Source organism: Heterobasidion irregulare (genome assembly GCF_000320585.1).
Source record: "Heterobasidion irregulare TC 32-1 unplaced genomic scaffold scaffold_01, whole genome shotgun sequence".
In the NCBI taxonomy this organism is placed as follows: Eukaryota; Fungi; Basidiomycota; class Agaricomycetes; order Russulales; family Bondarzewiaceae; genus Heterobasidion; species Heterobasidion irregulare.
Genome location: NW_009258197.1, coordinates 2,530,042 through 2,556,632, shown reverse-complemented (window position 1 = coordinate 2,556,632; position 26,591 = coordinate 2,530,042). Strand labels below are relative to the sequence as shown.

The 26,591-nt window shown below is 49.6% G+C and overlaps 15 protein-coding genes across 15 annotated transcripts; 5 read left to right on the top strand and 10 right to left on the bottom strand.

Annotated features, from left to right (window-relative positions):
• Positions 1–755: 755 nt before the first annotated feature.
• HETIRDRAFT_307105 (uncharacterized protein) lies at positions 756–993 on the bottom strand (the record flags this gene model as incomplete). Its single annotated transcript, XM_009543055.1, is given in 3 exon segments — positions 756–787; positions 844–939; positions 954–993. The coding sequence occupies 3 exon segments, from the start codon at positions 991–993 to the stop codon at positions 756–758; spliced, it is 168 nt and encodes a 55-aa protein (XP_009541350.1).
• A 1,133-nt stretch (positions 994–2,126) lies between these two features.
• HETIRDRAFT_413760 (uncharacterized protein) lies at positions 2,127–5,551 on the top strand (the record flags this gene model as incomplete). The annotated part of the gene is made up of 13 exons (XM_009543417.1): positions 2,127–2,225; positions 2,287–2,492; positions 2,621–2,750; positions 2,807–2,930; positions 2,985–3,164; positions 3,222–3,878; positions 3,929–4,058; positions 4,126–4,173; positions 4,230–4,332; positions 4,389–4,882; positions 4,940–5,166; positions 5,218–5,267; positions 5,336–5,551. The coding sequence occupies 13 exons, from the start codon at positions 2,127–2,129 to the stop codon at positions 5,549–5,551; spliced, it is 2,664 nt and encodes an 887-aa protein (XP_009541712.1).
• Positions 5,552–5,618: 67 nt separating this feature from the next.
• Positions 5,619–7,156, bottom strand: HETIRDRAFT_413759 (uncharacterized protein; the record flags this gene model as incomplete). The annotated part of the gene is made up of 6 exons (XM_009543418.1): positions 5,619–5,740; positions 5,798–5,993; positions 6,057–6,574; positions 6,635–6,810; positions 6,866–7,053; positions 7,106–7,156. 6 exons carry the CDS (start codon positions 7,154–7,156, stop codon positions 5,619–5,621), a joined length of 1,251 nt encoding a protein of 416 aa, XP_009541713.1.
• An 872-nt stretch (positions 7,157–8,028) lies between these two features.
• HETIRDRAFT_166990 (uncharacterized protein) lies at positions 8,029–8,662 on the bottom strand (the record flags this gene model as incomplete). Its single annotated transcript, XM_009543054.1, has 2 exons — positions 8,029–8,255; positions 8,311–8,662. The coding sequence occupies 2 exons, from the start codon at positions 8,660–8,662 to the stop codon at positions 8,029–8,031; spliced, it is 579 nt and encodes a 192-aa protein (XP_009541349.1).
• A 534-nt stretch (positions 8,663–9,196) lies between these two features.
• HETIRDRAFT_306515 (uncharacterized protein) lies at positions 9,197–10,072 on the bottom strand (the record flags this gene model as incomplete). The annotated part of the gene is made up of 1 exon (XM_009543053.1): positions 9,197–10,072. The coding sequence occupies one exon, from the start codon at positions 10,070–10,072 to the stop codon at positions 9,197–9,199; it is 876 nt and encodes a 291-aa protein (XP_009541348.1).
• A 318-nt stretch (positions 10,073–10,390) lies between these two features.
• Positions 10,391–10,832, bottom strand: HETIRDRAFT_99794 (uncharacterized protein; the record flags this gene model as incomplete). The annotated part of the gene is made up of 2 exons (XM_009543052.1): positions 10,391–10,471; positions 10,530–10,832. The coding sequence occupies 2 exons, from the start codon at positions 10,830–10,832 to the stop codon at positions 10,391–10,393; spliced, it is 384 nt and encodes a 127-aa protein (XP_009541347.1).
• Positions 10,833–10,978: 146 nt separating this feature from the next.
• On the top strand, positions 10,979–12,259 carry HETIRDRAFT_307763 (uncharacterized protein; the record flags this gene model as incomplete). The annotated part of the gene is made up of 10 exons (XM_009543051.1): positions 10,979–11,137; positions 11,269–11,370; positions 11,421–11,468; positions 11,528–11,572; positions 11,621–11,665; positions 11,724–11,755; positions 11,813–11,822; positions 11,881–11,951; positions 12,006–12,071; positions 12,127–12,259. The coding sequence occupies 10 exons, from the start codon at positions 10,979–10,981 to the stop codon at positions 12,257–12,259; spliced, it is 711 nt and encodes a 236-aa protein (XP_009541346.1).
• Positions 12,260–12,411: 152 nt separating this feature from the next.
• HETIRDRAFT_407088 (uncharacterized protein) lies at positions 12,412–15,350 on the bottom strand. Its single transcript, XM_009543050.1, has 3 exons — positions 14,390–15,350; positions 14,172–14,339; positions 12,412–14,112 (listed from the first exon to the last, which is right to left on the bottom strand). The coding sequence occupies exons 1-3, from the start codon at positions 15,187–15,189 to the stop codon at positions 12,915–12,917; spliced, it is 2,166 nt and encodes a 721-aa protein (XP_009541345.1). The 5' UTR covers positions 15,190–15,350; the 3' UTR covers positions 12,412–12,914.
• A 428-nt stretch (positions 15,351–15,778) lies between these two features.
• On the top strand, positions 15,779–17,511 carry HETIRDRAFT_378419 (uncharacterized protein). Its single transcript, XM_009543049.1, has 7 exons — positions 15,779–16,133; positions 16,192–16,273; positions 16,327–16,483; positions 16,536–16,950; positions 17,003–17,030; positions 17,085–17,145; positions 17,199–17,511. The coding sequence occupies exons 1-7, from the start codon at positions 15,845–15,847 to the stop codon at positions 17,211–17,213; spliced, it is 1,047 nt and encodes a 348-aa protein (XP_009541344.1). The 5' UTR covers positions 15,779–15,844; the 3' UTR covers positions 17,214–17,511.
• Positions 17,512–17,586: 75 nt separating this feature from the next.
• Positions 17,587–18,874, top strand: HETIRDRAFT_378416 (uncharacterized protein). Its single transcript, XM_009543048.1, has 6 exons — positions 17,587–17,665; positions 17,726–17,781; positions 17,862–17,949; positions 18,008–18,181; positions 18,238–18,295; positions 18,358–18,874. The coding sequence occupies exons 1-6, from the start codon at positions 17,660–17,662 to the stop codon at positions 18,798–18,800; spliced, it is 825 nt and encodes a 274-aa protein (XP_009541343.1). The 5' UTR covers positions 17,587–17,659; the 3' UTR covers positions 18,801–18,874.
• A 48-nt stretch (positions 18,875–18,922) lies between these two features.
• Positions 18,923–19,727, bottom strand: HETIRDRAFT_307361 (uncharacterized protein; the record flags this gene model as incomplete). Its single annotated transcript, XM_009543047.1, has 5 exons — positions 18,923–18,995; positions 19,052–19,196; positions 19,331–19,390; positions 19,443–19,551; positions 19,602–19,727. 5 exons carry the CDS (start codon positions 19,725–19,727, stop codon positions 18,923–18,925), a joined length of 513 nt encoding a protein of 170 aa, XP_009541342.1.
• Positions 19,728–20,579: 852 nt separating this feature from the next.
• HETIRDRAFT_308216 (uncharacterized protein) lies at positions 20,580–21,416 on the bottom strand (the record flags this gene model as incomplete). The annotated part of the gene is made up of 4 exons (XM_009543046.1): positions 20,580–20,642; positions 20,698–20,816; positions 20,878–20,949; positions 21,002–21,416. Coding segments are annotated over 4 exons (669 nt in total), but the record flags the coding sequence as incomplete, so codon positions are not given.
• Positions 21,417–22,384: 968 nt separating this feature from the next.
• HETIRDRAFT_469470 (uncharacterized protein) lies at positions 22,385–23,133 on the top strand. Its single transcript, XM_009543410.1, has 3 exons — positions 22,385–22,759; positions 22,816–22,869; positions 22,926–23,133. Exons 1-3 carry the CDS (start codon positions 22,416–22,418, stop codon positions 23,017–23,019), a joined length of 492 nt encoding a protein of 163 aa, XP_009541705.1. The 5' UTR covers positions 22,385–22,415; the 3' UTR covers positions 23,020–23,133.
• HETIRDRAFT_469462 (uncharacterized protein) lies at positions 22,881–24,568 on the bottom strand. Its single transcript, XM_009543409.1, has 5 exons — positions 24,416–24,568; positions 24,032–24,363; positions 23,752–23,979; positions 23,239–23,694; positions 22,881–23,186 (listed from the first exon to the last, which is right to left on the bottom strand). Exons 1-5 carry the CDS (start codon positions 24,517–24,519, stop codon positions 23,161–23,163), a joined length of 1,146 nt encoding a protein of 381 aa, XP_009541704.1. The 5' UTR covers positions 24,520–24,568; the 3' UTR covers positions 22,881–23,160.
• Positions 24,569–24,884: 316 nt separating this feature from the next.
• HETIRDRAFT_166980 (uncharacterized protein) lies at positions 24,885–26,380 on the bottom strand (the record flags this gene model as incomplete). The annotated part of the gene is made up of 8 exons (XM_009543045.1): positions 24,885–24,974; positions 25,027–25,046; positions 25,102–25,355; positions 25,411–25,476; positions 25,533–25,635; positions 25,683–25,809; positions 25,860–26,023; positions 26,086–26,380. 8 exons carry the CDS (start codon positions 26,378–26,380, stop codon positions 24,885–24,887), a joined length of 1,119 nt encoding a protein of 372 aa, XP_009541340.1.
• Positions 26,381–26,591: the final 211 nt, after the last annotated feature.

The window sequence follows — 26,591 nt, the reverse complement described above, 5'->3', positions numbered from 1 at the left end:
AAGTGTGGATGCTCTATCTAAAGGCGGAAGAGACGGGAAGGCGGAATTCTTCGAAGCCACGGATGACCGAGCTAAGGATGGAGACTTGATATTTATAAAGCCTCTAGTCGTGAAGGTGAACAACGAATCCTATCATATCAAAGAGCTCAGCATGCGGGAACAAAAGAATCAGAAGTGTGCTGCTACTAACAGCGGTCAAATACCGGGATTCGTCCTCCAGCGTAGTTTCAGTTTCGCAGGAGGGTTTCTGTCGGTCTGAACTGAGGATAATTTGCTGCGAATCAGACCTGATAGTGGACACGATGAACGGCAAGGAAAGAGGTGAAGAATATGGACCATTAATCTGTAGGACCATTGTGTCGAGGCCAGCAAGACGGAGGCGATCGTGGGTGGACATAGGAGAATGTAGAATGAATGTAGAATGCAGAGTGTACAAGAGAAAGGTCAACCGATACAGTCCAAGAGTCGCAAGTAGGGTTTATATGCCTTCTAGAGAGTCATGAATCGCTTCATGTCCTCGTGGGTCGCCTTCAGCTCAGCGCTTAATACAAAAGGAAGCAGTCTTTTGTCCCGTACACGTGATTACTCAATCATCATGCTTTCGAGTTGGACTGGTTTTTGTTTCGCTGGTCTCACGTCCTTCACTAGGGCGCTGTGTAGAACTCCTAATTTTTAACCGGTTTAATAACAGGTGTTAATAACGCGTTAATAACGTGTTTTTAACAGGCACGTATCGGACCCCTTGGTTTTTAAGGTTAATAACTAATTTCCCAAAATAGCGATATATCTCAAATTTGTTGTTATTCAGTGCAATCTCTGTTTCTGAATGACTGTCAAACTCACCTTCTTGTCCGGAGGAGGCCTCCAAGGTGGTGGGGGCAGAAAAGAGGGCATACAGTGCTGTTGTCGTCGTCCCAGCACTGTTCTTGTTGGCGGTAGCTGACACGTGACACATGAGTAAAGTATTGTTAGTTGGCTGAATTCTGGAGGCATATGAATGATTTTTTGGATTTTATGGATAGTGCCTGAACCTGATCAGGTTGTGGTGTATTATCTACAGAATATAGGAGCTTGAATGATGTCCAACTTGCATCATGGTGGCTTCTCTGGTTCCGCCGCAAAGGGAGGTTAGGCTAAGACACCCAACTCCACAACCGCTTGCTCAAATCATCCTGTCTATGCTCCAGCCATCTGAGCCTCTCAAATTCATTTAGGCTTAGTTTACAGAATGTATAACACTGAGTGAGCTATGAGCCATCATTTTGTTTGCCCATTTTCTCGATTTTACTTTCATTTTCCCACGCTCACAATATGTAGTTATTAACACTGGTTATTAACGCGTTATTAACATCTCCTGGTTAATAACCGGTTAAAAAGCCCTGCGGAGTTCTACACAGCGCCCTATCCTTCACTGCGCTGCCCATTGAACCGCTTCAAATATCTTTCGAATCCTGGAGCTTTGGAGCCTCCTGACTATCATTTGATCTACTTGCCTCGTGCCTACAAGGTTCTTTGCATGTCTTGTGGACTCCAGCCTTATTGATTTTGAGCGTGCCTTGCAACTTGCTTCGGAAGCAAAATCTCGGATATTCTGCACTTATAGATCTTGGTTGGTAGATGTCTGCCGTCAGTGCTCAACTTTGAATGTTACGTGTCGTTATATCGCCATGATATATCTCCGAGTTTTAACAGTCGTCCAGGCACCTCTAGAGCACGGGGGCTTCTGTCAGTCTTCTGTCACTCGATGTAGCAGGCTACAGAAACCATACATACGTCAAGATATCGCGATGCTAGGCTCTCAAACAGCAACTCTGACTATGTGAAGCAAAATCATGCAAAAGTAAATGTGCCTAGACTAGTCTAGTTCTATACATCAACCACTGCCCTGTAATATGGTCGATCTCCCATGCACACTACTGTAAGTCAAATCGAAAGCCTTCTCTTCTCACAGCTGATGATATCATTCACCGCAAATATCTCGGTCGACCTCGGCGGCCCGGACGCTAGTTTCTCGGATTGGAGTCTAGTAGAAGCAGGAGACGGTGGTTTTGTCTATAAAATGGGTCCCCATTGACGAAGTGGAATCCCCAACCAGCTCTCCTCTCCTCTGCTGTTGAGCGCTCGCTATGCGCCTTTTTTGTGTTCTATCGGCCGTCACGGTTACTGTCTTGCCAGTAGCGGTCAACGCAGTCGCGTCGCAGACATACACTTGGAAGAATGTGAAGGCAAGCACAACCTTGATCCAGAATATGCAGCTCGCTGATCACACGTTGTCGGTTTCGTCAGATCGGCGGCGGCGGCGGTTTTGTGCCGGATATCGTGTTCAACCCCAACGAGAAAGGGCTTGCATACGCTCGCACCGACATCGGCGGTGCATACAAGCTCAACTCTGACGACACATGGACACCCTTGGTCGACTTCGCAAACGATTCGACGTGGAACTACTGGGGCATTGACGCCCTTGCTACCGATCCAGTGGACACAAAACGCTTGTACTTGGTGAGGATTCACGTTGACAGAGACATTGTATCATGACAGCTGACGACTTCTTCAGGCAACTGGGTAGGCCTCTCAACCTATCGTAGACACAATAGCATCGCGTGCTTAAATGTTCACCCAGGATGTACACCAACTCATGGGACCCCAACAATGGCCATATTCTAGCCTCACAAGATTACGGTAAAACGTTCACGGCCTACGCCCTTCCGTTCAAAGTTGGAGGAAACATGCCTGGTCGTGGTGTTGGTGAGGTGAAGGGATTGTCCTTTGAGTAATCCAATCCTATGTTTGATCATGAATTATGCAGCGCCTTGCGGTAGACCCTCACAGCAACAACATCCTGTTCTTTGGTGCGAGGAGTGGAAACGGCCTCTGGAAGTCGAGCGACTACGGTGCTACCTGGACCCAAGTTACAGGCCTACCCAACACAGGTATATGCACCGTGATCCTGTCCTCTGATCACACATAATAAACAGTATTTAAAGGGACATTCATCCCCGACCCCACCGACACGACCGGCTACAACAACGACAAGATTGGAATCGCCTTTGTGACATTCGACTCGACGAGCGGCACGTCGGGATCAGCGACCCAACGTATCTTCGTTGGCAGTGTCAGCAACGGAACAAGTAATGTGTTCGTGACAACCAACGGGGGCTCCTCTTGTGAGTCTACTCACTTGTTCCATACCTCAGGGCGTTTTTGATTCAGTTTTAAATCAGGGTCTGCCATTCCCGGGCAGAACACTACCTTCCTACCTCACAAGGGTGTGCTCTCACCCGCGGAAAACTCTCTCTATATCTCCTATTCGAACGGTGCCGGTCCTTATGACGGCACGAATGGCGCGGTTTGGAAGTACAATATCACTTCGGGCACTTTGGCTGACATCACTCCTGTCACCGGTAGCAACTTGTATTTCGGTTTTGGCGGCGTTGCAGTCGATGCGCAAAAGCCTGGCACAATCATGGTGGCGGCTTTGAACAGCTGGTGGCCTGACGGCCAAATTTTCCGATCTCTCGACGGCGGTGCTACATGGAAGGCACTCTGGACGTGGGGATCATACCCGACTATCTACAAGAACTACAAGTACGACGACACTCTTGCTCCCTGGTTGGGCCCAGACTACACTGTTACGACCCTTGGGACTTTGCAAATTGGTTGGATGATGGAGGGCTTGTCGATCGATCCTTTCGACTCCAACCACTGGTTGTATGGAACTGGCGCGACCGTTCTTGGCGGTCACGATCTCACAGATTGGGATTCAGCTGGCAACCTTACTCTGAAATCGTTGGCCGATGGTATCGAGGAAGAATCTGTGCAGGGATTGATCTCACCGCCTACTGGTCCCCACCTTATTTCTGCAGTCGGCGATGACGGCGGTACGTCTAGATTTTTATACCGCGGAAGATGATATTGATTTTTTTAATAGGTTTTGTACACAATAGTTTAGACGTTGCACCAGCAAATAGTTTCCAGAATCCTGCGTGGTCAACTACTGCGGACTTGGACTTTGCCGGCAATAAGCCCACCAACCTCGTTCGTATTGGTACCGGTGACAGGTAGGCCGTAATCTGGTATCAGCCATTTTACAGGAATTTGAAAAGTTGAACTTGCTCTACTTGCCAGTTCCTCTGGAAAGCAAGTCGCCCTATCGACTGACTCTGGCACAACCTGGTAAGTGAGATAAATCAGTATATATGCTTATTTCTCTGATCAACATTGTTCTTTAGGAGTCAAGACTACGGCGCAGCTGACAATGTTAGTGGTGGAAAAGTGGCTTTGTCTGCAGACGGAGATACTGTTCTTTGGCGCACCAGCGCAAATGGTGTTCAGGTGATTTTTTGAGTTATCAACGTTGACATCTAGCCTCCTCATTCATGCCATCGTAGGTCTCGCAATATACGAACTCGTTTACAGCAGTATCCACGCTGCCTTCCGATGCTGTCATCGCCTCAGACAAGAAGAACAATTCCGTTTTCTACGGCGCCTCTGGCTCTAAATTCTACCTTTCCACCGACGGTGGAAAGACGTTCGCCTCTACTGCTACACTCGGTTCGACTGCTTCACCAAGCAAGATTGTTGTCCATCCCAATATCACTGGCGATGTCTGGGTATCAACTAACACTGGTATCTTCCACTCGACGAACTCTGGTTCCACTTTCACTGCTCTGTCCGGTGTCAGCGCTGCATGGGCTATTGCTCTCGGTGCTCCGGCTACATTAGGAGGATATCCCGCATTGTTTGCCGCTGCCGACATTGGGGGCATCGGATACTTCAGGACAGACGACCAAGGCGCGAACTGGGTTCAGATCAACGATGCAGCACATGGATTTGGCTCAGCGAGCGCAAATGTCCTTACCGCCGACCCCAGAATATACGGCCGGTGAGCGTGTGTTCCCGTCTTGGGCGAAGTATGTGTCCTAATATCAATACATATCAGTGTGTACATTGGAACGAACGGTAGAGGTATCTTCTACGGCGACGCCTCTGGTTCTGCTCCTGCACCCACTTCCTCGATCGCACCCACTTCTACAGTCGCGCCGACCACGAGCGCTTCTCAGGCTTCAACGTCTCCAGCTGCTTCGAGTGCTACATCTTTGTCTGCTAGTATTACTACTACTTCAAGTGGACCAGCTGCCACTCAAACAGCATACGGCCAGTGCGGCGGTACATGCTTTCTATACGTTAAAAATTCGAATTCTAACCAAATATTTTCAGGGCAAGGATGGACGGGCGCCACTATCTGTATTTCTGGATACACCTGCACCGTCAGCAACCCTTGTGAGTAGTCGAATTACCAGCCAATTCGTGTCCATCTAATCTAGCATTTCTGTAGACTATTCGCAATGCATCCCGTCTTGAAATTTGGCATTTGGACCTTTCCCGGGTTCAATTGCTTTGGATCCTTGACAAAAACATCGGGTTGTTGTCTCAAGTAGGATTTTTTCGTTGTAAGGCAACGTGTAGGGATGTTCGAGGCTGTATATGTCTCGCATATCATCGTTTGAAGAAACCTGAGCATACACCGTCTAAACGTGTTCAGACAGATTAAGTATCCTTCTGTTCTTCCTCCCATACCTGTCACATGCAAGAGTCAAGTTCACAACAACGCGCCGATACTACTTATAGTCACATACCTGGAAAAACCGCCTCCGATCTACAATGCGAACGCCACGACAACTTGTAAGATCAAGCTTCGTCAACAGAGTACATGCATCGACGATTGTGAAGAGTCCTCGGCCTATTAATGATAGCGCAAGTCAAATACTGACAAAGTACGACAAGTTTTGGGGCTCACTCGTAAACTTCGTTCCTGCTACCTCCAACGTCTCGAGCGAAGAACAACTTGAAATGTAAGGCGCGGCGTCGTCGTCGACTGCCGTGTTGTTTAAGATAAGTTCTTGAAGACGAGAGGGCTCTTGTCCCGCATTGTCTACTAACAAACCTATCAAGTCCTCCGATCGAAGAGAAGGTATACCGGCCAAGTTCAACACCTATGGCCACGTGCCGTCGTGATCTACGCGTGAACACGAGAAGGTCGATATCAGAACGCTGACCTTGAGCCTCCTGCCAATACGTGCCACGAAATCGGCCAATGCGCGATTGCGCCCACCTGTCATACCAAGCTTTGTATTGCCAACCAGACTGATGCTCTTAATGCTTTCATACGTGTCCAGAACGTCGACAAGGCATGAAAGAGCATCATCAGTCAGGGTCATTGCTGTCGTATTGCGGATGGCTGGTGCTTGCCCTGGCCCACCTCCAAGTGCGCCAATCGACAATATGCGCAGACTAGGGATACAAGATATGGCTGTAACAAGAAAATCAGATGAAACTGCTGTCGATGTTAAAGACAACTTCTCAAGGGCGATCCTCGATCCTTGCATGAACTGGTGAGGGTGACGGATACCGGTGAACGATATATCCAGCCGACGGAGAGCTGGGCATGACGGAAGGAGCAAATTGAGCGATATGTCGGTGAGCGACGTTTGGCGGAGTTTGAGTGTTCTTAGGGCAGGAAAACACAAAACCCCGCCTTGAGGGAGAAGGGATAGAGCCTTGACAATAGTTGTATCTGTCTGGGAATATACAAGCACGTAAAAACAATGTTACGTGTTGTTGGATGGTTATATACTAGCCCAGCTTGATATTCCAGCCAACTTAAGGACCTCAAGGTGTTTCTGACAAGTGAGCAGGAGAGGGACCAAAGAAACGGGGGATACAGATGTATAATTGAGGTTGACAGTGGTCAGATTAGGGCAGCGTTTTGCAGCTGTCTCGATGGTCTTTTGGCCCACTTTAGTGCACCCACTGATCCGTAGATTTTAGAAAATTTAAGCTTCTGGACACATGAAGAAAGTATTACCGCAGATTGAGCACACGCAGGGAGGTGAGATGAGTAACAACAGCCGCAAAACCCTGATCTAAAATGGTGTCGAATCCAATCAGCTCCAGGTGGATGAGACCAGATCCCATGTTAATGACAGATCCAACAGTGGTCTTATTGACCGGCAAGCTGCTAGTCAACTTGAGGGTATCACCTCGCAAAAAGGTCTGAAAGGCTAGAACATCAGCCCCTCGAATGATTGACTGAGCAGACGCATACCTCTCGGACTAGATCATGGGATAGAAAATGTGGACAGGTCATCCTGAGCATCGCGAATATCTTGGAAACGATGCTGTCGGGAAATGACTTCAGCTGCTCTTTCACAGGTCTCCATCTCTCTCCAGGCTCCCAGATATGTGGATTGCTTGAGAATATCGAAAAACTGGAAATGAATACTCGCGCACACAGCGTCGTCAAAGATGGGATGCCATAGGCGGTCGTTGGAAGAGTTCGGGTAGATAAAGCAGACGATGAAGGACAGTTGATTTGGTTCGAAGCAGAATCAGCTTCTGAAGGTGCACCAATGGTGGCGTTCTTGCGACGCCGCTTCGATGGCCTTGAGTTTGACATCTGCTTCAAGGCAATAAATGATTGTATAGGAAATAGGTGACAGTCACCAAGATTGCTTCGAGCTAGAAACTACTCGAAGACGAGTCGGAAACGTTGCGAACCAGACGTGCATGTGCCTTGTGTGGCTGTGTTTGGCACACTCGCACATCAATTCAATCTGTCATTCCGCGAAATGTTAATTATGGCCCATCGTTGACTGAACAGCGGTAACTAGCGACGTGCTCCGTACGGTCGGGGCCCTGATTGCGAGAACGGATTATCACCTGAGGCTAGGCATGGCCGGCTTGCGTTTGCAAAACTCGGGGAGTCTTAGTATGTATAGTAGTCAAAGGAGATCAGAACCGAAACTCAGGACGGCGATGTCACATATAATCGAACATAACGAATAAGATGTAACAAGAATGTAGTTTGAAGGAACGGTATAGCAATGGCGGCATGCAGCATACAAAGGTTAACAGGTAGTATTAGCGGAATAAGAAGTCAGCATTAGAAGTCCTTGAAGCATAGGAAATCGAGTAGTAGTATGGGAATCCCAAAGATGGGAATCCCAGAGATGTAGGATACAGACCTTTCTAACCAAGGTGATGAAGCAAGCTCAAACCCAGCACAATTGCCATGATAGCAACGACAACAAGCGTAACCAACGCTTTCAAACATCGTTTTGCCCATTTGGCTTCAATGTCTCGAAGAGTGGGTTGGAAGCAAGCCTGGCCTCGAAACAAGGCCTCATCTTCATCAACAAGCGTGGTATGAGGGAAGACGAGTAATGCCCCACCCCAGAACCACAGAGGGAATAGCCCTAATGTCCACGTGTGTCATGTTAATCCTCTCCATGAGCTGTGATAATTACTCACAAAGGCCGTGCCAGAAAAGCCTCCTTGCCAACGTGCTAGGCTCTCGCTCTGCGGCCTTAGAGATGCATGTTGCGGATTCACGTTTACTTTCCCAAGATGACAGAGTAGTCATCTTGTTTTGCGGTCGAGCACCGAAAAACTCCTCGATTTGTTCCATTTGATTCATATAGACCGCAGCCGTGTGTGCATCGGAGTCTTCTGTCCTCGCGGTGACCTCTGGCTCATAACTCGGGCTCTCTACCCTGGCCAAAGGAACAGGCAGTCTCGAGAATCCAGTAGAGTCCGAGCCCCTGAGGCGAGAACGTGTCTTAGAGGAGCATTTTGCCACAGGGGGTATTGTGGGCAGACCCATCCGTTCGAGTGGCTCCGAAAGCGTGTTCTGCTCGACGGTTCCATATGAGCAAGTTAATGAATCAAATGTTGAGCGACATGCCTTCCGATCCTCCAACTGAAGACCAGTCATAGGTGGAAATTGCGCTAATGAGGCGATTGAAATGTTAGCATCCATCACGAGAAGGATGAGAGGATGTTAATGAGTGAATAAGCAGTAGGGAAGGACAGAGTTGAGCGGCCAGACAAAGCCTTAGAGTCACGAGTGTGCTATGCTGAAGTTTTTATACACGCATCAATGTGGCACTGTGGCTCTGGGCTACAATATAACCATAGCAACAGACCACAGCGCGGCAGATTACAAGGTTATGAGCGTAACGACAACGGCAAAAGTTGTGAAGGCCAAAGGACGCTGGGAACAAAACCTTGCGAGACAGTCTATGACAAATGTCTCAGGTGACAATGCAACTCTAGAAGAAGCGATCTCACCGTGTACGATGGATCTCAAGATGATTGGAGTTGCTTGGAGAATATTCCAACTCATAGTTGAACCAAACTACCTTGCCCACAGCCAAAATCCAGCCAAAGGTCCTGAAATTAATCCGACGGTGCACCTCCAAAGCATACTCTCCACGACGCGTATGAAGAGGGGCTCTTTCTGCCCTGCCAAGTGGAGCGCGATTACTGGTAGGCGAATGAAGATGAGTTGAATGATATTAAATGGTGGCGGAAAGAAGTAGGGAGTGTTATACATCGCGACGGTGAAAATGAAGATCCTGCGAGCTTGTAGACCGACAGGCCGAGAGAACCGGTCCCAAGGGGTCGAAGGGCGATTAGATAGGGATAACAATGATGCACTGAATAGCACGAGCAAACCGATAGAGACGCATATAAGATAGACCACTATAGCCCATAGCACAGCAAAGGCTTGTCGCGTCTCAATAGGGGCTGCGATGAGATTCTGAATCCGTGGAAAATGAGGAATGGAATCCGCCAAAGATAGTGATACGAGGTAGCATGAGAGAAGAAAGGCGGGAAAGTAGAAAACAAGGGCTGAACAAACTGTCCTAGTGAATTCATACCAGAGGAGTGTCGATAATGGGAGACTGATATGGGCATTGACAAAGAAATTCGGGCTTGGAGGTCGAGGGAGGTGCAGGAGCAAGATATGCAATACCAGAGCGACCAGTAGGAGGATATAAGAAGTGTCGCCAGACGATGGGAACGAGGGTAGACTGGACAAAAACGCTGACAATACAAAGAGGTATGGTATTGCATATGAAGTCCACCTTCGACAGAGCGAGGCGATAGTATAAATAATCAGCAAGATCTCTCGCGCTCCGACCCTGCTTGATGCGCTTATGATGGGCCTTGAAGGCGGGCGGATAATATAGTGTACGAGAATAGCGAGGTATCCCAGCTGCAGTAGCATCTCGATGGCATGGAGGACTCTGCATATAGAATGAGATTTTGAAAATATTTTTTACACTGGATATTTACCGAGGCGTTCCAAGTGTGTCAAAATGTCGCAAGCTTCGGGCTAGGAGGGACGTCCCTGGCGGGAGGGACCTGCCGTACCGCCATGTATGGTCCAAGCTCAAAAGAATCAAACGGTGAGCTAATAATGAAGGTGGAGCATCCGTGTCCTGCAGTATATCGACAACTACTCCGGAGGGGAGGTGTAGGACAGACTACATGAGCGACCGAACATCTTGCGAAGCGAACTTAGCATTGGATTGAGACTGACCTCTTACAGTTTGCGTTTTGCCGTCTTCAACAAGAAAGCACGACCATAAGCAGTCTTCAATTTCTTGACTGCTTCTGCCAGGTTCTATGAATGTTGTCCAAGTATTGTCAATGCGACGCTCGATTTGTGACGCGTCATTTACAGCGTCCCGCTCCTTCGACCAACGATCCCAGATATCTCTACTAGCAAAATTTGTCTTTTGTGATAGTAAATAGAGCTGGAGGAGAACCACGAGCCGGAAGGACGTTTGCTCCACGAGGGTCGGCAATGTTGGGAACACAGCGTAGTGCTCGTCCAGAATATGAAGTCCTTGCGAGCGGACGAGATTTACGATCGGAAGGACAGCATGGGGATATTCGGATTGGGATGGCGATACTGTACGTCGTTCGCTCAACAGAGCAGTGCGCTCAGTTAGTTGCTCGCCATCTAGTCTGTTGGCGGCCATGAGAAGCTTTGAGCGAGACGGATTTAGCGTGCACGAGGGCTAGGCGCCTATTTGTGTTTGTTGTCTAACAGCTTCAATCTCCATATGTGGTCAATACTTACTTCGCGTCATGCACGTATACCCTTTCACCCGACCGTGTCGCAGCCATGAGCGTCGCTACCCCCCTTCTACAAACAATTGAATCGGACGAACCGATTTCCCTGGCTCAGCCAAAATCTTCCACCCCTCATGAGCCGGTGGTACTTATGCCAACGAGCCGTGCACAGAGCGGAATGGCCTCCACTCCAGGTGGTGCAGAGTCAGGTGTGCCCCCATCCCTTGCCTTCATCAACTCACTCTAATATTATCGTACTTACTCTCTTAGGTATCGCCGGCATCTTCAAGCAAGTACGTTCGATGTCAGTTTTGTGCCCTACTATTCCTGAACCTCTTCCAGTCTGCGCACCCAATATCTCTTTTGTTCCTGTACTTATTTCGCATTGCCGCAATAACGACATACATCCTCTGCGGTTTCTTCACTGACAATTATGTCATCTCTGTCAGTTGGTCAAGTTCCCTCGGGAAAAATGTATCCTAACGTCTGTCTAGACTGTTGCAGTGGTTGTCCTGCTAGCTATGGACTTTTGGAATTGCCGAGTGAGTAGGATAATTTCCAGCACTGCTGTGCCTTCGTGACAATCTTTTGCATCTTTCAGAACGTGTCGGGAAGGACACTTGTCGGTCTGCGATTCTGGAACCAGGTGCGGTATCTCAATTAAGCCGAGTACTATCTCTTAGCCCATTTCCAGGTGGATGACGACGGTGAAAGCTACTGGGTATTTGAGAGCCGTGATGTAAGTTTTGTACATCGTCTCTGTGCCAGTCCGACACTCACAGCGACTATCGGCGAAGCCATCACGGCCCGCTAACCCTATTGATTCGAAGTACGTCCCTACCACTTCATGATGTGCGGAAGAACCAACGCATATTAACTATTTTAGGATGTTTTGGGTACAATACGCCATCCGCTGTAGAAGAAACATAATACTAAACGATGTTTCCTTCATAGACTGCTCTCTACGTATTTCCTGCGTTGTGGCTAGTGCTCTTCATAGTATCACTCCTCAAATTTAACCTATCGTACGTCACACTCAAAGCAGATTGCGGCACTCTGTTGGCTCACTGGTATGGCAGATTCGTCCCAATCGTCCTGCTCGCCCTTGTGTTCAATATGACGAACGTCATTGGCTTTACATACGCGTACGTTCTTGTTCGAAATCCTCAGAAGTCTACATTAACATTCAGCTCGCCAAAGCGATCGCGATGCGAAGCAGAAATGGGCGGCAAACGTCGCAACATCTGGATGGAATATGGGAATGGGAGGCATCGGAAACACCATACTGACAGGTGTTGTCAAGAGCAGCGTGGGACGAGTATTCGGCGCTTGATGCTGGATGGGTTTCGCTCAGAATATGAGAACATAACCAACTTTCTTCACAAGTGACTGGCATACTTTCCGTCTGGTCGCGATTCTCCTGTCGAGCTTTGCAGCCATGACTGTCGATGTGGAATTTCCGGTTGATTTTGATAGCCCATATAAGAAGTTGTAGTAGCATTCTATTCAGCCGATGGAACCCGCTCAGCGGAGAGACTTGAAATCAATGGAGGAAATACAGACCGAGAATGTGCAGAGAAGATCGAAGGAGATGCGATGAAAAACGTACGAGAAAATAGATGTGAGATTGGTTGTTATACAACATTGCAAGTGCGAATGCGAAGTGGATGCAGTGTAAGGTCCACGCGTACAGAGCGGTGCAAAGAAAATATAGATAAAAGAAAAAAAGTTCGAAAGTCAAAAGACAGCGTGAGAATTGAAATATTGAAGCTTGAAGCGTAAAAAGCGTGAATGGAATAAAATGAAAAAGCACATAAAGATCAACTGTCCTTCCAACACATCTGCATCAGTGGGTAGTTAAATAAATCGGCAAAGTCCTCGAGAGCGGTGACGCATGTAAGATCACAAACAAATACATATGTGCTGTGCTTGATATCTGGTGCCGCCCACCTGCAATCTACCCGATGGTCAGAACGCGGCAAGGCTGATCACTTGTCTCCAAACCAGCCCCGTGCATCCACTCGAGAATGCGCGGTGGTCGGGGTGGGGGGCGCCATGATCCCGATGAAAGACCTGCTTCTCCCATTCTTCTGGAGCTTGGACACGCGAGGCGTGGCCGTGGACGGGAACGGGACCGGAAAGTTGTTCGATGTGAGCATCATAGCAGACGGCGTGCGTGCGGTGAGCGTGGGCGAGGGCGGGAAAACGAACAGCGTCTGTGAAGGCGTCGCAAGAGGGTTCTGGTTTGCGTTATACTGAGAGCTTAACGTAAGATTTTGGTGGGAGTTGCGCAGATGGAGAGGGGGTAAGGAAGGCTTGCGCGATTCCGTGCGCACGCGTGGTGTGATGCCAGGCGTGGACCGATTTGACGAAGGTGTGGCGCCAACAACAACAGCAATGGGAGAATGGGGCACTGGGGGGAGCAGTCCAAGGGGTGGAGGCCTCCGTCTCGGCTTCTGCGAATATGTTCGGTAAGGGATGTCGAACGACGATTTTGTTGCAGATGTAGGGACAGGTGGTAGATCGAAAGAAGATCTGGTCGCTGACTGAGGAACAGGTGGCAAGGCAAAAGAAGATCTGAATGCCGTAGCTGGGATAGGGGGCAATGTAAACGAGGACTTCGTAGCAGGTGCTGATGGAGGAAGACGTGATGGGCGTCGGGCGATACGAGAAGCCATGGGTGTTCCTTGATTGTTCTCGTATTCACTATCACTGGATGGAGTCGAACCTACCCCTTCCACCGGTTCGGGTTTGGTCGAGGTGGTGTCGATGCTTGTGCCGTCAAATCCACCACCGGTCCCCAATAACTCCTGCTCTTCATCTTCCTCCACCAGATCTTCGCTAATAATGCTGTTTGACGTCAGGTTGCTCCCGATGGAACCCGCTCGCTTGCGATCACCATAGCGGCTCTTCCAGGCGGGACCCATCCCTATGCCCGATCCCAATGACGAGTTTGACGATTTCCGGGCAACGATCCGGTCTTCCATCGCTTTATCAAGGGCCCGCGCTTCCCGCATAACTTCCGCGCTTTCGCGTTCCTGATCTTCTTGATCGGACAATTCATCCAACATCTGTCGGCGACGACCCCATTCCTCCTCAGCCGCGAGTATGGAGGACTGCTCAGAGTCTGCGGGAGAGGAATCGCCTCGGAGCGTCCGCTCATACTCCAAAAGCTGATAAATTAATCTACGTCATCCCAGATGAGACGAATCCACACCCACGACGAGGCAGTGTTAAAAACTTACGACATGTTGGGTCCAACCCATTTGCTTTTTTCTTTTACATATGAATATGCTCCTTGCATCCCTTTGAGCTCCCAAACATGAGAAGGGACGTTTGGTGAATGCAGAGCCGCGGCTCGCATAACAAGTCCTATGACAAGAGTAGCGGAACGCGAGATACCACACTGACAGCTGAGACAGGATGAATAATGAGAATGATACGAAAATAAACAATCACATACTGGATCAACACGCCGTCACCGCGTTCAAGTGCTTGATCGACGAATGACATAGCCGCTATGAAACCATGGGAAACGAGGTCCGACTGACCATGCGACCACTGCAGCTTGAGGTAGTGCATACCAGGTCTTCCGGTGAGTTTATGAGCAGGATAATAGGTATCGTGTTGCTCCCGGGCAGTATCTCTCAAGTTTGGAGTCGAAGCGAACGGGCGCAAAGATTGAGACGCTGTGGTGTCAAAGGGTGTGGAAACCTCCTTGGCAACATTGAGGACAGACTTGATGCCGCGCTCAATCAGTCCCTGCCAATTACGGGCGTTATCTTCTGAGCCTAACCATATTTTTGGGAGAATCTCGATGGGGCCATCAAGGTATGGCGCAGAAGGCGAGCCTTCTTCCTCACCCCGAAGTAAAGCAGGAGCAGTTGTTACGGGAAGTGATACCACAGAAGGTGCGCGTCTGCGGTGATCCGGGCTGGGGTTGAGGATGGCGCTCGTCTGGGGATCTTGACGAGGCAAAAGCAAAGAGCTGGCAGAAGATTGGGCTGATGGTAGAGTCAGTGAAAGTCGCTTCATGTTTCTGAAAGACCGCGGCTGATGGGTGGGGGGGAAGGCAAAGGATTCCGAATCTGAAGTGCCGGGGGAGACGGCCGAATTCGACGTAGAGCTATCGCCCATGGCGAGCGCTAGAGTTGGATTTTCAACCGGCGTGTCAATGCGTAGGGCCGACGGGGGCCCCTTTTTGCGTGGCATTGAGGATAGCTTTGTGGGCGGGAATCGAGGGTTCCGAACGGCAGTCTGCATGGTTGAATGGATCAGGCACGCCCTGCGTGTATAGATAAAGAACAAAGAAAAAAGTGATGACGGAGCAAAGAGGAGGCAAGAAAAAAGAAGAAGAAATAGGGCAGCGAGAGAGGAGAGAAGACTCTCAAGCTGGAGGGGGAGAGCCGCGGTCGGGCTGAGGCGGTGGAGGTGGTAGAGACGAGAGGACGAGGACGAGGATGACCCTCGAGCTCGAGCGTTCACTGGGATTTCTCACGAGCCATGCGCGTCTGTCCATGGCACACTGCGCACCGGCGAGGCTCGAATCTGTTCACTCGTGCGCCTCTCGGCCAGCCGATCTGAAGGGCCTGCAAACAGCAGCTCGCAACAGCTCGCAACGTGGGCGACTGGCAACCTTCTTATTTCTTCGCGCTTCTTCACGTCGTCCATTCTCTTTCTTCCCCGCAAACTTCGACGGTCGACCTGATTCAACGCTCGGTCGGTCTGAGTCGGTCTGATTAGTCAGGACGACTCGACGGGCGCTCCGGTTTCCGTCGGGCCCGGCCGATTATTTGGTCCGATGCGCTGATACCGCCCAATTACTATACGTGGCAGTTCCCCAGGCCTTCCACCCAGGATCCAGATTCCAGACTTGCTTGCGAGGGTAGAAAATCAGACGGTTGGGGGAGTGAGGTAAATGCCCAACCATCTTCAGTTCCTCTTCCTTGCCTCCTTCTTCACGGTCCTCGTCACCCTTGTTGCCCTCTCTCATCTCCTGCAGTCCAAGCTCAGAGCTGCTGGATACGACATCTCCGAAATCATCCTCCTCGGCCTTCCGAAGACAACTACCCCGGACGCACAAGGTCTCGACATGGCATCGGCGCAAGATTTGTTGAATCTCCAAGACAACAAGGTCGCCCAGGTGGTTGCGCTCGCGCTCGCGGTAGCCAGCAGCGCTTTCATCTATCTCAAGTTCGGTCGCTCTCGTGAGTCGGCTCCATAATATCACGAAAACATCGCCTCAACAATCTACACGTAAATCAGAAAAAAAGCCCGTCTTGGACCCCAAAGTATGGCAAGAATTCCCTTTGGTTGAGAAGATCGTTCTGTCTCCAAACACCGCCATGTAGGTGCTTCTCTTGGTTGTCGTGAACCTGCCGGCTCTTATGCTCTTCGCAGTTATCGGTTCGGTCTCCCCAACCCCAAAGATATCCTTGGTTTGCCGATCGGTCAGCATATTCAGATAGCGGCAGAAATCAATGGCAAAGATATCATGAGGAGCTATACACCGACTAGCAGCGACGACGACTTGGGCCACTTCGACCTGCTCATCAAGGTATGCGCCTGAGACGGAAAGCAGTATAACTCGCGTTGACTTCCGTGCACAGGCCTATGAGAAGGGTAACATCTCGCGTCACGTGTCGTTGCTCAAACTCGGAGACAAGATCCGTGTTAAAGGCCCTAGGGGCCAGTTCACTTATTCGCCTCAGCTCTCTCGCGAGTTGGGCATGATCGCCGGAGGCACTGGTATCACTCCGATGCTCCAAATTATCCGTGCCGCCTTGAAAAACCCCTCCGACCGCACGAAGCTCAGCCTCATCTACGCCAACGTGAATGAAGAAGACATCTTATTGAAGAAGGAGCTCGACGAGCTCGCCGCCCAGCACCCCTCCAGGTTTAAGGTCTTCTACGTCTTGAACAACCCCCCTGCAGGCTGGACTGGTGGTGTCGGCTTTGTCAGTAAGGATCAGATCTCTACGCATCTGCCTCCTACGGATCACGACATCAAGATCTTGCTTTGCGGTACGTGTTTCGTTTCTTCCGTTGCCATCCCGAAAATTCATTTCCCATACAGGTCCACCGCCGATGATGGCTGCAATGAAGTGAGCTTGTAGATACGTCACTGGCGTCGCCGATACTAAAGCTCGTGATAACAGGAAATACCTCGATGAGTTGAAATATGCCGCGCCGCGTACTGTCAGCAAGCTTGTTGATCAGGTACGAAATCGTGCATTATTGATTAGTACATTCATGTTCTCATCGATCTACAGGTCTTCTTGTTCTGATCTCTACGTGTCGGGCCTTGAGCACGACGCGGTGTGTGTGCTAAGGATATATACCTCGGAGATGTAGAAGAGATTAGAAAGCTGGACGCAGTAGATGACAGATGCTCACTCTATCACTTGATATTGTGTAATGCCTTGCTCGTCTGAAATGTTTACTCACCGGAGTTTAGGATATTAGTTTTTGGATTAGACTGGACGAGATTTCTCGGCGGGGGTTCGGCTTTGTCACGCAACTGCGACATGTAAGAGCTCGGCAGTACAATGCAGACATGTGGGCACCGGGAGTGCACCGGGTATTAAGTACTAACCATGATAGCATCGACCCACTTCAACCGATCGCCATTTCCATTGTTGAGTAATGCCAGAAAGTCGAGTGCTTATAAGTGTCTTTCCCCATCATAAATCAGACAAGCCTCTCGTTTGTAGATTTCCCCTCCATTCAAAATATGGCAGTACGTCCTTCGTTAGGGTTGCTCCGATGTCATCATGTCGCTGAAATGAACGCCTCGCAGCCAGTTTTCTATACTTGGGATACCTCAGTCTGGTGCTCGGTGGCCCAGCTTGCAGTGTAAGCACTGCTCTATGCTTCCATGTTTCCAACGCTTGGTTGCCAGTGATGCTCACATGAAACCTAAACGTACCGTGCAGTGACGACCTAGAATACAGCGACAAGATCGAGAAGCGGCTAGTTAATCTTATCACAGCGGACAATCTGGCTCCCGAAGTGCTGAAGATTGTATGAAAGAATCTGTCTCTGAAACTATCCGAGCAGTGCGGACTAACTCCGGTTATAGAATCCCACTGGAACATTGCCTGCGATTGCCACAGGTGATGCGTTTTACACCAGCACGGCCGAAGTGGTGTCGTACTTGGCGTCGAACGCGACGATCAAGGTCGCGCCGGCTACCGCCTTGACCGAAGCCGTCCACAGTGACGAGCTGGACCCGAATTTTGCTTTCCTTTCCGCTGTACGTGATTCACACACAGCTATCGGTCGTTCCCATATCTGAGACCAGGAGTCCAGCGGAACGAAGAAGAGCTTGCAAAAGTGTCCGTCTTCGGAAAGGTTTACAGTCAAAACCGTAAGCCGATTGATAGGACGTTCAGCCAAACGACCCTCGAGTGACGACTTCACGATGAACAGGTTACGATGCCCTGAAGAGATACGCGGCTACTCCGGATGCAGAGCCCTTCCGAGCATTTTACGAGAAGAAGATCGCTCTCGTTGCCGACGCTTTAGCACTTTACAGCGGAACTGCCCCAGATGCTGCCAAGCAGGGATACTTCGCGCGCTCGACGACGATATGGGCATCGTTCCGCACGTTCATCTTCGAAACGCTTCCCGCTGCCTTGGCTAAAAGCGAGGGTCAATTCCTCGGTGGAGAGCGACCTGGCGAGGATGACTTTCACGTGGGCGGGTGGCTGTCGAGGATTTCGTTGGTTTCCGGTGCAACAACGGTTGAGCAGGCACCGGGGAAATTGGAGGAGAGGCTTGGTGGGCCTATTCCGGAGAGCGTTCAGAAGTATCTGCAGGCTTGGGGACAGAGGCCAAGCTGGCAGAAGGTCTATGCTGATAGATTGCACTAGGTTTACCCCCTTCACTTGCAGATGGATTATTTCAATCTAGAACGAAGATATAACAATACACGGATATGAGCAATATGGAATTAGGGTATAAGGTGCATTATAAAACTCCACGCTACGTATTGTCAATCAGCAGAGACTGAGCGATCAAACTCGGTTGTTGACCCTTCAAGCATCTCTAGTCGACACTCTTCCAAGCTGGAAAAAGCACGCAAGGTCAGATCCTGCAAAATGCAGATGATGTCAATCCCTACATTTTCTTGATTTGCAGAGCGGCATTTATTCCGATCTCGAATTCTCGCTGTGTAGGCTCACGGGCTGCATATCTTGCCATCTGAACCGCTGAATCGCAATAATGTAAAGGAGAAAGACCGTCTTCGTCCTTAGGGATAAGAGGCGCTATGAACCGAAAGTGGTGCAGGATGCGGTCATTATGACGAAGAGGAGGCAAGCTTGGTATTATAAGACGGGCTGCAGCATCTAAAAGCTAAGAGCATGAGCAAAGAGTATGCTTGGATTAACTCAGTACAGACCGAGGCCCAAGACAGTATCCAATAACGAGCGACGGAACTGCACAGAGTCGTAACCTGTTCCTACGTCGAGCGATTCGTTAGGTAGTGCGAACTTTTGATAGTTGGTGCATACCTGGTCTCCCCCATCCCTCCTGTTGCATGTCCTTCGGTAAGGACTCGTAGGCGATCAAGCATGCTCGGGCATATTCTTGTGAGATGAACTCATGCACAGCCTGAGTACACTTGTGATCATTAGCACTTGAAAAATACAACTGAGACTTGCCTTCGGCACTTCTCCCTTTCCTATTGCCATATGTCCGCGTGAAATTCTCTGTAACCGGCGAAAGACAGCGATGCGACGTTTCAAGCATACAGCAATCGACACCAGGACCTTGATCCAAAGTTCTGAGCCGAGCATCTAGGTTCGATTGCTAGTGAACTAACCACAGTGACATAGGCAACGCCTATGATCAAGGCATTGATATTGGCCCTCCATGACTGTCTCGGAGAGTTTCTGACCGCCTGCGAGAGTAAGAAGATGGAGGAGACACCAATTGCGAATGCAAAGATAAGCCAGACGAGTGCGTAGAGAGCACTTGATAATGTCCTTGCTCGAGACAGCATTTGGACGGTGCGTCGAGCACGTCAAGAGCCATCCTTACTTTAGTGGCTGTACAAGTGACCAGGCACGCCGAAGGCCGTGACATCATGAAGATAAGGTTACTCAAGCATCATAAGATATCTGAGAGGGTTATACAAGTGAATCTCTGGTCGTCATATTATTTTGCACGCCCTCTGAGGAACAGGAAACAGGAAACAGGAAACAGGAAACAGGAAAGAGCTTGAAGCTTGAAGCTCAAGGGAGCGATCACCAAAGTCACTCCACGTAGGCTGTGGCAAAGTAGGGTAATCAATCGCACGCAGAGGTTTGGGATGCAAAGTCGACGCAAGAATGTGAAGGACCCGAAGGGCGTACTATGCTCTGTGATTCACGCCCGATCTTAACATTGTCAGCCGCTACAGGGACACTGGTCCCAGGTGGTGCCCGGATGACCATGCGATGAAAGCACAGATCCTCAATTAGTCAAACTACAAGGTAAGTCAAAGCATCCCTGATGCCTGAAAGAGAAATGAGAGCAAGAAAGATAGGATCCAGTAAATCGAGCATTGTGTCAAGACGCGGTCCCAATGCCTCAAACCTGAACATTTTGGCTGTGAAGGATTGTCAATTAGTCATCCGCCCATGGTCAACAAACTTTGCATCAGAAACTTACTCGAACTCTCCAATAACGTTACCGGCCGGTGAATACTCGCAGACAAAGAACTTTGCTTCCTAGATGAAAAAGTCAGTCCGCACTTCGTCCAATAAATTAGATGTGATTTCATACGCCAAAGCTTGGGTCAAAGATCCCGTTGCAAGACTGCACGGCGCAGCCAACCTGTGTGCTCGATTTCCAGACCACCTGCGTGAAGTGCGAGGGTTGCGGGTTGCTAGGGCTATACTCGGCTATAACGTATGACCACTGATGATCGTACCTCAGGGTAAAAGTAGCAAATGATGCACTTACAAACTTCATCAGTCCAGGACTTGACCGCTTCCGTGATGCCATAGCTACTCCCGGTACCAGCGGCCAGGTTCTCTACAAGATAGACGTAGGCATTGAGAATGACCGGTGGTTCAATAATGCTTACCTCCGAACGGCCCAAGGGTCCCACCAGAGTGCTTGAAGACACATTTATCCGCCCAGGTTTGAGCCGTCGCGGCGAGACTGTCGCTCCAGGTCAAGTCAGAAGCACCATGTTGAGCACGAACAGAGTTATGAGCTGCAAGGTAAAGGTTGATGTCGCTGGAGGAGGTTGCGCCAGAGTTGCTCTCGACATTAGGATTTTTCGCATTGTTAGAGGTGGCGACAGCGGCCTCAGTTGACTTAGCTTCCTCTGAGGAGGATACAGGAGATGGCTTCGGGGATGGCTTCGGGGTGGGAGATGGCGATGACGATGACGATGGCGATGGCGATGGCGATGGCGACGGCGATGGAGCAGGAACAGGTGAGGAACTTGGAAGTGGCTTCGTGGAAGAAGAGGTTGGTTCGGCAGATAGTGAGGATTTGATGAATGCCTGAGTGGCTATGTTAGACGACGATGACTTGGCGGTCGGAGACGACGTGTGAATTGACGATTGAACATGCGTTGAAGCGGAGGAAGACGCTGAGACGCTTGATGACGAGGAAACCGCTCCAGCGGTAGATGTAAAAGAGGAGGTTAAAGAAGTAACGTCTGACTGAGGAGAAGGTGCTGCGATGACCGGTTCAGTGGCGTTGGAAGAGGTGGCAGCACCGCCGGATACAGATACTCCGCCGGACACACCCCTAGAGAAAAAATGTGTGAGAATTGACACAATCTGTCGAAGACGGACGTCAAGCGCACGTCGACTCTCCACAGGCACTTTTGGTCATTGAATCTGTGTCACCAGAGTAAACCTTCGCGACGACACCCCAAGCGTCAGTACCCATAGCAAATCCGGGCCAACCGAACTTGGAACGACAGCTTGCGATACATGAGTCGATATCCGTCGAACGACGCGAGCAGGCAGGAGACGCGGAGACACCATGGATGGCGCAGAGTGCGACTGCACAGGAGAGAAGTAGGGAGCGCGACAGCATACTGAAAAGACTGAGAATGTTTTTCGAAATGAATGTACTTGAAGGATGGGAGTGAATGAGGCCGTCAAAGACAGCCAGCTATCCGCGGCGCCGCGAGGAAAGTTCGGTCAAAGGGTGGGGAAGGGTAAGGAGGAAACACTGAACGACTCCATACCTTTATTTTTCATGTACGGCGAGGACATCGATCACCCGATCGTCGTCAAGGTGACAAGTTACGAACTGGTCAAGGTATCAAAAGTCCGTCTTCGTTGCGTGCATGCAGCAGTGCCCGAGTTGAGTAGTAGGTTTGCCATCTGCATCTAGTATCTGCTTTCTCGTGGTTGGGTGTACACAAAGTAGTGCAGTACGACTCAAGAGTTCACGCGCTCATGGCTCAACCTGATTCGATGATCTAATCAGCAGTAACAGAATTGAGCTACCACAGCGTTGCTGCAGCGGACATCATGAGCTCTCCGGTTCATCCACCTTACTACGTTCTGATTTCGCATTCATGCCAACTCACGAGTACCTCGACCCCTCTAACATCACTCAGTCACCCCATCATTCAATATCATTACGCCGACGATTCGCCTCTCTCTCTCTTGCCTCGGTCCTTGGACGAACATGTGCTTATGCTGGACTATAACCCATCAGACGCTACAATTGCCCGCATACAGAGCCTAGGGGGCAATTTTGCCGTGACCCGAGTGAAAGTGACTGATGCACCGGGAGCATGTACGTCTGAGGAGGAATTGAATCGGAACAACAACATGTACATCCTGGAGACAACAGCCCTGGGCGAAGACAAGTACGTTCTGAACAAGTTACTGTCGTCGTTAGGTTTGGCTTACTCTGCAATGTAAGGTCCCTTGTTGAAGGCGTAGATCCACAAGCGATTCTTGCAAGATTTAAACAAAGGTACGCTCCGAAACACCATGGCGCTATGTTCGTTCATACCGAAATGGTACAAACAGAAACACCGTCATACGGCAAGTTCTTGACTATTGTGAACCGCAGTCATCTCTTTCTGGCTTGAGAGATAATACTTTGAAGCCTCACTCTCCATAACCTCCCTGCTGCATGATCGTATGACCCAGTCATTCATAGAACAAGACTCGCAATTCAAGTATGTAGTGTTACAAAACGAGTGAATGGATGACAAAGACGTCGCCATCGGGCATCAAACAACAACGCGTGTCACTATCTAGATCATAATCCGCCACGAAGACGAAGCACTGCAAAAGAAAATGAGCGGCAACGTCAAGATGTTTAGCACGTTCGACTTACCCAGATGGAGGGTGCTCTCTTTCTGAATGTTGTAATCCGAAAGTGTGCGACCGTCCTCCAATTGCTTGCCCGCAAAAATCAGGCGTTGCTGGTCCGGCGGGATGCCTTCCTTGTCTTGAATCTTCGCCTTCACATTATCGATCGTGTCCGAAGACTCTACCTCCAACGTGATCGTCTTGCCTGTGAGGGTCTTGACGAAGATCTGCATACCGCCGCGAAGACGGAGGACAAGGTGAAGAGTCGACTCCTTCTGGATGTTGTAGTCGGAAAGGGTCCGGCCATCCTCGAGCTGCTTGCCCGCAAAAATAAGGCGCTGTTGATCCGGTGGGATGCCCTCCTTATCCTGGATCTTCGCTTTGACATTATCGATTGTGTCGGACGACTCGACCTCCAAGGTGATGGTCTTGCCAGTCAGGGTTTTCACAAAGATCTGCATACCTCCACGGAGGCGAAGGACTGGAGGAACATTATACTTAGAATTATCATGAGTAGCCGAATATGATGCTTGCTCACCAAGGTGCAGAGTAGACTCTTTCTGAATGTTGTAATCGGAGAGAGTTCGCCCATCCTCCAACTGCTTTCCAGCGAAGATCAACCGTTGCTGGTCGGGAGGAATCCCTTCCTTGTCCTGAATCTTCGCCTTCACGTTGTCAATAGTGTCCGAAGACTCGACCTCGAGAGTGATCGTCTTCCCTGTCAAGGTCTTTACGAAAATCTGCATGCCACCCCGCAAGCGGAGGACTGGGAAAATGTCAGTCGCTATCAAGACCAACAGATGTAGAGAAATACTTACCAAGATGAAGGGTAGACTCCTTCTGGATATTGTAATCAGAAAGCGTGCGCCCATCCTCAAGCTGTTTACCAGCGAAGATAAGACGCTGCTGGTCGGGAGGGATACCCTCCTTGTCCTGAATCTTCGCCTTGACATTGTCGATAGTGTCCGAAGACTCCACTTCAAGAGTGATGGTCTTGCCCGTCAATGTCTTGACGAAGATCTGCATGCCGCCACGGAGGCGCAAGACGAGATGGAGAGTCGATTCCTTCTGGATGTTGTAGTCAGACAATGTACGGCCATCCTCGAGCTGTTTTCCAGCGAAAATGAGACGTTGTTGGTCGGGAGGAATGCTAAGCGACTATGAGTGATATGAAACTAGGGATCACGTTGCGAGGGACCCACCCCTCCTTATCCTGAATCTTGGCCTTGACATTGTCGATGGTATCGGAAGACTCAACCTCAAGTGTGATGGTCTTGCCGGTGAGAGTCTTAACGAAGATCTGCATGATGATATAGATGAGTGTGCTGAGGTGGTGATGGATGATAGAGAGAACTGGTCAGCCGCTCGCGCTGGGCCTTTGTCTTTATACTACCCCGGCGGAGCTTGAACTTCACAGCCAAATGGCTGTGACTCAGCCGCCCGCGGTTCCTTAGCGTTCCATCGTCGTTCGCTCATCTTCGATCACAGCCGCGACCATTCGGAGACGAACACCATGTTCATTTTGGGGTGCCAACTACAAGTCCTGTGGTAGTCGTATTCGAACCGCAGACACAAACTCACACAGGGTTAATCGCAATCATTATCATATACCACCGGTGAATCGCTCAAAACTTGGGATGACCCAGTAAGCGAGAGCGCGAGCGAACGCTATTATACTCTTTCCATGTCATCAAACCAAAGCCGAATGGTCAAATCCTTCTCCATCGACGCCGATGCGATGATATTGCGCTTTGGGTGAGTCTTTAAAGGCAACGAATCAGTGAGGATGGATGTCGCGAGGTTTCTCTCTTACCGCCACAGTCAAAACCACGTCTAGTGCACACACATCAGCCGATGTTCTCCATACAACTTGAGGAGAAAAGCGCACCTCTATGTCCTTCTAACACTTGGAGCACTTGTCTTGATTGCAGGTCCCAAATATAGATTTTTGCATCCTCACTCCCACTAACCACATAAGCGCCTCCCGTCGTACTGAAGCAGGCGAATAGGCAATACATCCGATTGGTATGGCCAGTGAACGTTTTCACACAACGAGAGGTCTGGTAATTCCATAGTCGAATTGTGGAATCCTGTGTCGACGCCAGAACATATTTAGAGTTTGGAGAGAACTTCACATGCGAGCTGGAAGTGCGCACATTCTTAGAAGAGCATCAGTGGAAATGGACAGTGTACACACCAAATAGGATTATCGTCATCAACCAACGTCTTCAGACATTGCCCGGAATCTGCGTCCCATATTCGTCTGCGATAACGACAATTCAGTCAAGGCACATTCAGCATCTGATGGTGGGAGCTGACATGAGACCATCCATGGCACAAGACACGATTAATGTCCCGTCATGATTGAAACTGACAGCTGTGACTGGGTCGGAATGGGCAGGGAGAACTTTTAAAGATTTTCCTGCAGACTCTTGAGCAAAACAACGTGCAAGAATAAATCGGGCACACCTCTTGCAACATCCCATACGCGAACAGTCTCATCAAACCCACCAGACACTAGTAGATTAGATTGAGGATTGTAGTTCACGCAAAAGACAAAGTTTGTATGTCCTCTTAATACTCTATTTGTCGACGCCTGTAGGTATGTTCAGATAGAGGCATTGAAACATGTACAGTCTGACTTACATCATCTAGGCTCCAGATTCTGATTGTTTTGTCGTCCGAGGCTGATGCTAGGAACTCAGAATCGCTGGACCAAGCAACGTCAGATATTCCTTCAGTATGACCCTCGAGTGTTCTGATGATATCGCCAGTATACGCATCCCAAATCTTTACGGTCTTGTCTGCAGCTTCCCTTGGTTTCATCCATTCATCTCAATGCCTCTGACGAGTGAGTACGCAATGCACTTACCGGCAGAAGCAAGCATACAGCCGTCAGGACTGAATTTTATCGAAGAGATGGACATGCTATGGCCACTTAGTATGAGCCGGGATTGATATTTTGGTGATCTGCTGCTGTTGGCAGATACAGGGGGTTGTGGAGGGGGTCCAGGGGGCGGCGGAGGTGTTGGTGGAGAGGATGCAGTGGTGTGTACATTCTCCTGTACAAGGCCGCCTCCCTCCTGTGAGGTGTCCTGAACTGTTTGAGGATTTTGAACAACGTCTTTCTGGCCAACAGCAATTTCTGGTGGTGGTAATGCGTCCATAAAATTCTTGGGGTGCTGAAGGTGGTAGAAGGCAGACTAGAGTCAAACACGATGACATATGCTTCAGCGCTTCATGTAGGCTTCAGCCACCTTACAATTTTGGCGAGACTCAGATCTCAGACCTCGTCATTGGCCGCTTTTTGTCATAAAATATCAGTGCCTTTCAGCCTCACCCACCCCCAGATATCTCCCTTGAAAACTCTGTACAAAG

Excerpts from the sequence above, each read along its gene's own strand:
- HETIRDRAFT_407088 (XM_009543050.1), bottom strand. The coding sequence starts at position 15,189 with ATGCAGACTGCCGTTCGGAACCCTCGATTCCCGCCCACAAAGCTATCC. Across the intron at positions 14,340-14,389 it reads GGTGACGGCGTGTTGATCCA|CTGTCAGTGTGGTATCTCGC; the intron begins GTATGTGATTGT and ends ATCCTGTCTCAG. Across the intron at positions 14,113-14,171 it reads TGGGTTGGACCCAACATGTC|ATTAATTTATCAGCTTTTGG; the intron begins GTAAGTTTTTAA and ends GGGATGACGTAG.
- HETIRDRAFT_378419 (XM_009543049.1), top strand. The coding sequence starts at position 15,845 with ATGCCCAACCATCTTCAGTTCCTCTTCCTTGCCTCCTTCTTCACGGTC. Across the intron at positions 16,274-16,326 it reads CTGTCTCCAAACACCGCCAT|TTATCGGTTCGGTCTCCCCA; the intron begins GTAGGTGCTTCT and ends TGCTCTTCGCAG. Across the intron at positions 17,031-17,084 it reads CCGATGATGGCTGCAATGAA|GAAATACCTCGATGAGTTGA; the intron begins GTGAGCTTGTAG and ends TCGTGATAACAG.
- HETIRDRAFT_378416 (XM_009543048.1), top strand. Across the intron at positions 17,782-17,861 it reads TCGGTGGCCCAGCTTGCAGT|TGACGACCTAGAATACAGCG; the intron begins GTAAGCACTGCT and ends CGTACCGTGCAG. Across the intron at positions 18,296-18,357 it reads AAAGGTTTACAGTCAAAACC|GTTACGATGCCCTGAAGAGA; the intron begins GTAAGCCGATTG and ends CACGATGAACAG.
- HETIRDRAFT_469470 (XM_009543410.1), top strand. The coding sequence starts at position 22,416 with ATGAGCTCTCCGGTTCATCCACCTTACTACGTTCTGATTTCGCATTCA. Across the intron at positions 22,760-22,815 it reads ACAGCCCTGGGCGAAGACAA|GTCCCTTGTTGAAGGCGTAG; the intron begins GTACGTTCTGAA and ends CTGCAATGTAAG. Across the intron at positions 22,870-22,925 it reads CTTGCAAGATTTAAACAAAG|AAACACCGTCATACGGCAAG; the intron begins GTACGCTCCGAA and ends TGGTACAAACAG.
- HETIRDRAFT_469462 (XM_009543409.1), bottom strand. The coding sequence starts at position 24,519 with ATGCAGATCTTCGTTAAGACTCTCACCGGCAAGACCATCACACTTGAG. Across the intron at positions 24,364-24,415 it reads AAGATTCAGGATAAGGAGGG|CATTCCTCCCGACCAACAAC; the intron begins GTGGGTCCCTCG and ends ATAGTCGCTTAG. Across the intron at positions 23,695-23,751 it reads AGAGTCTACTCTGCACCTTG|TCCTTCGCCTCCGTGGAGGT; the intron begins GTGAGCAAGCAT and ends ATGTTCCTCCAG.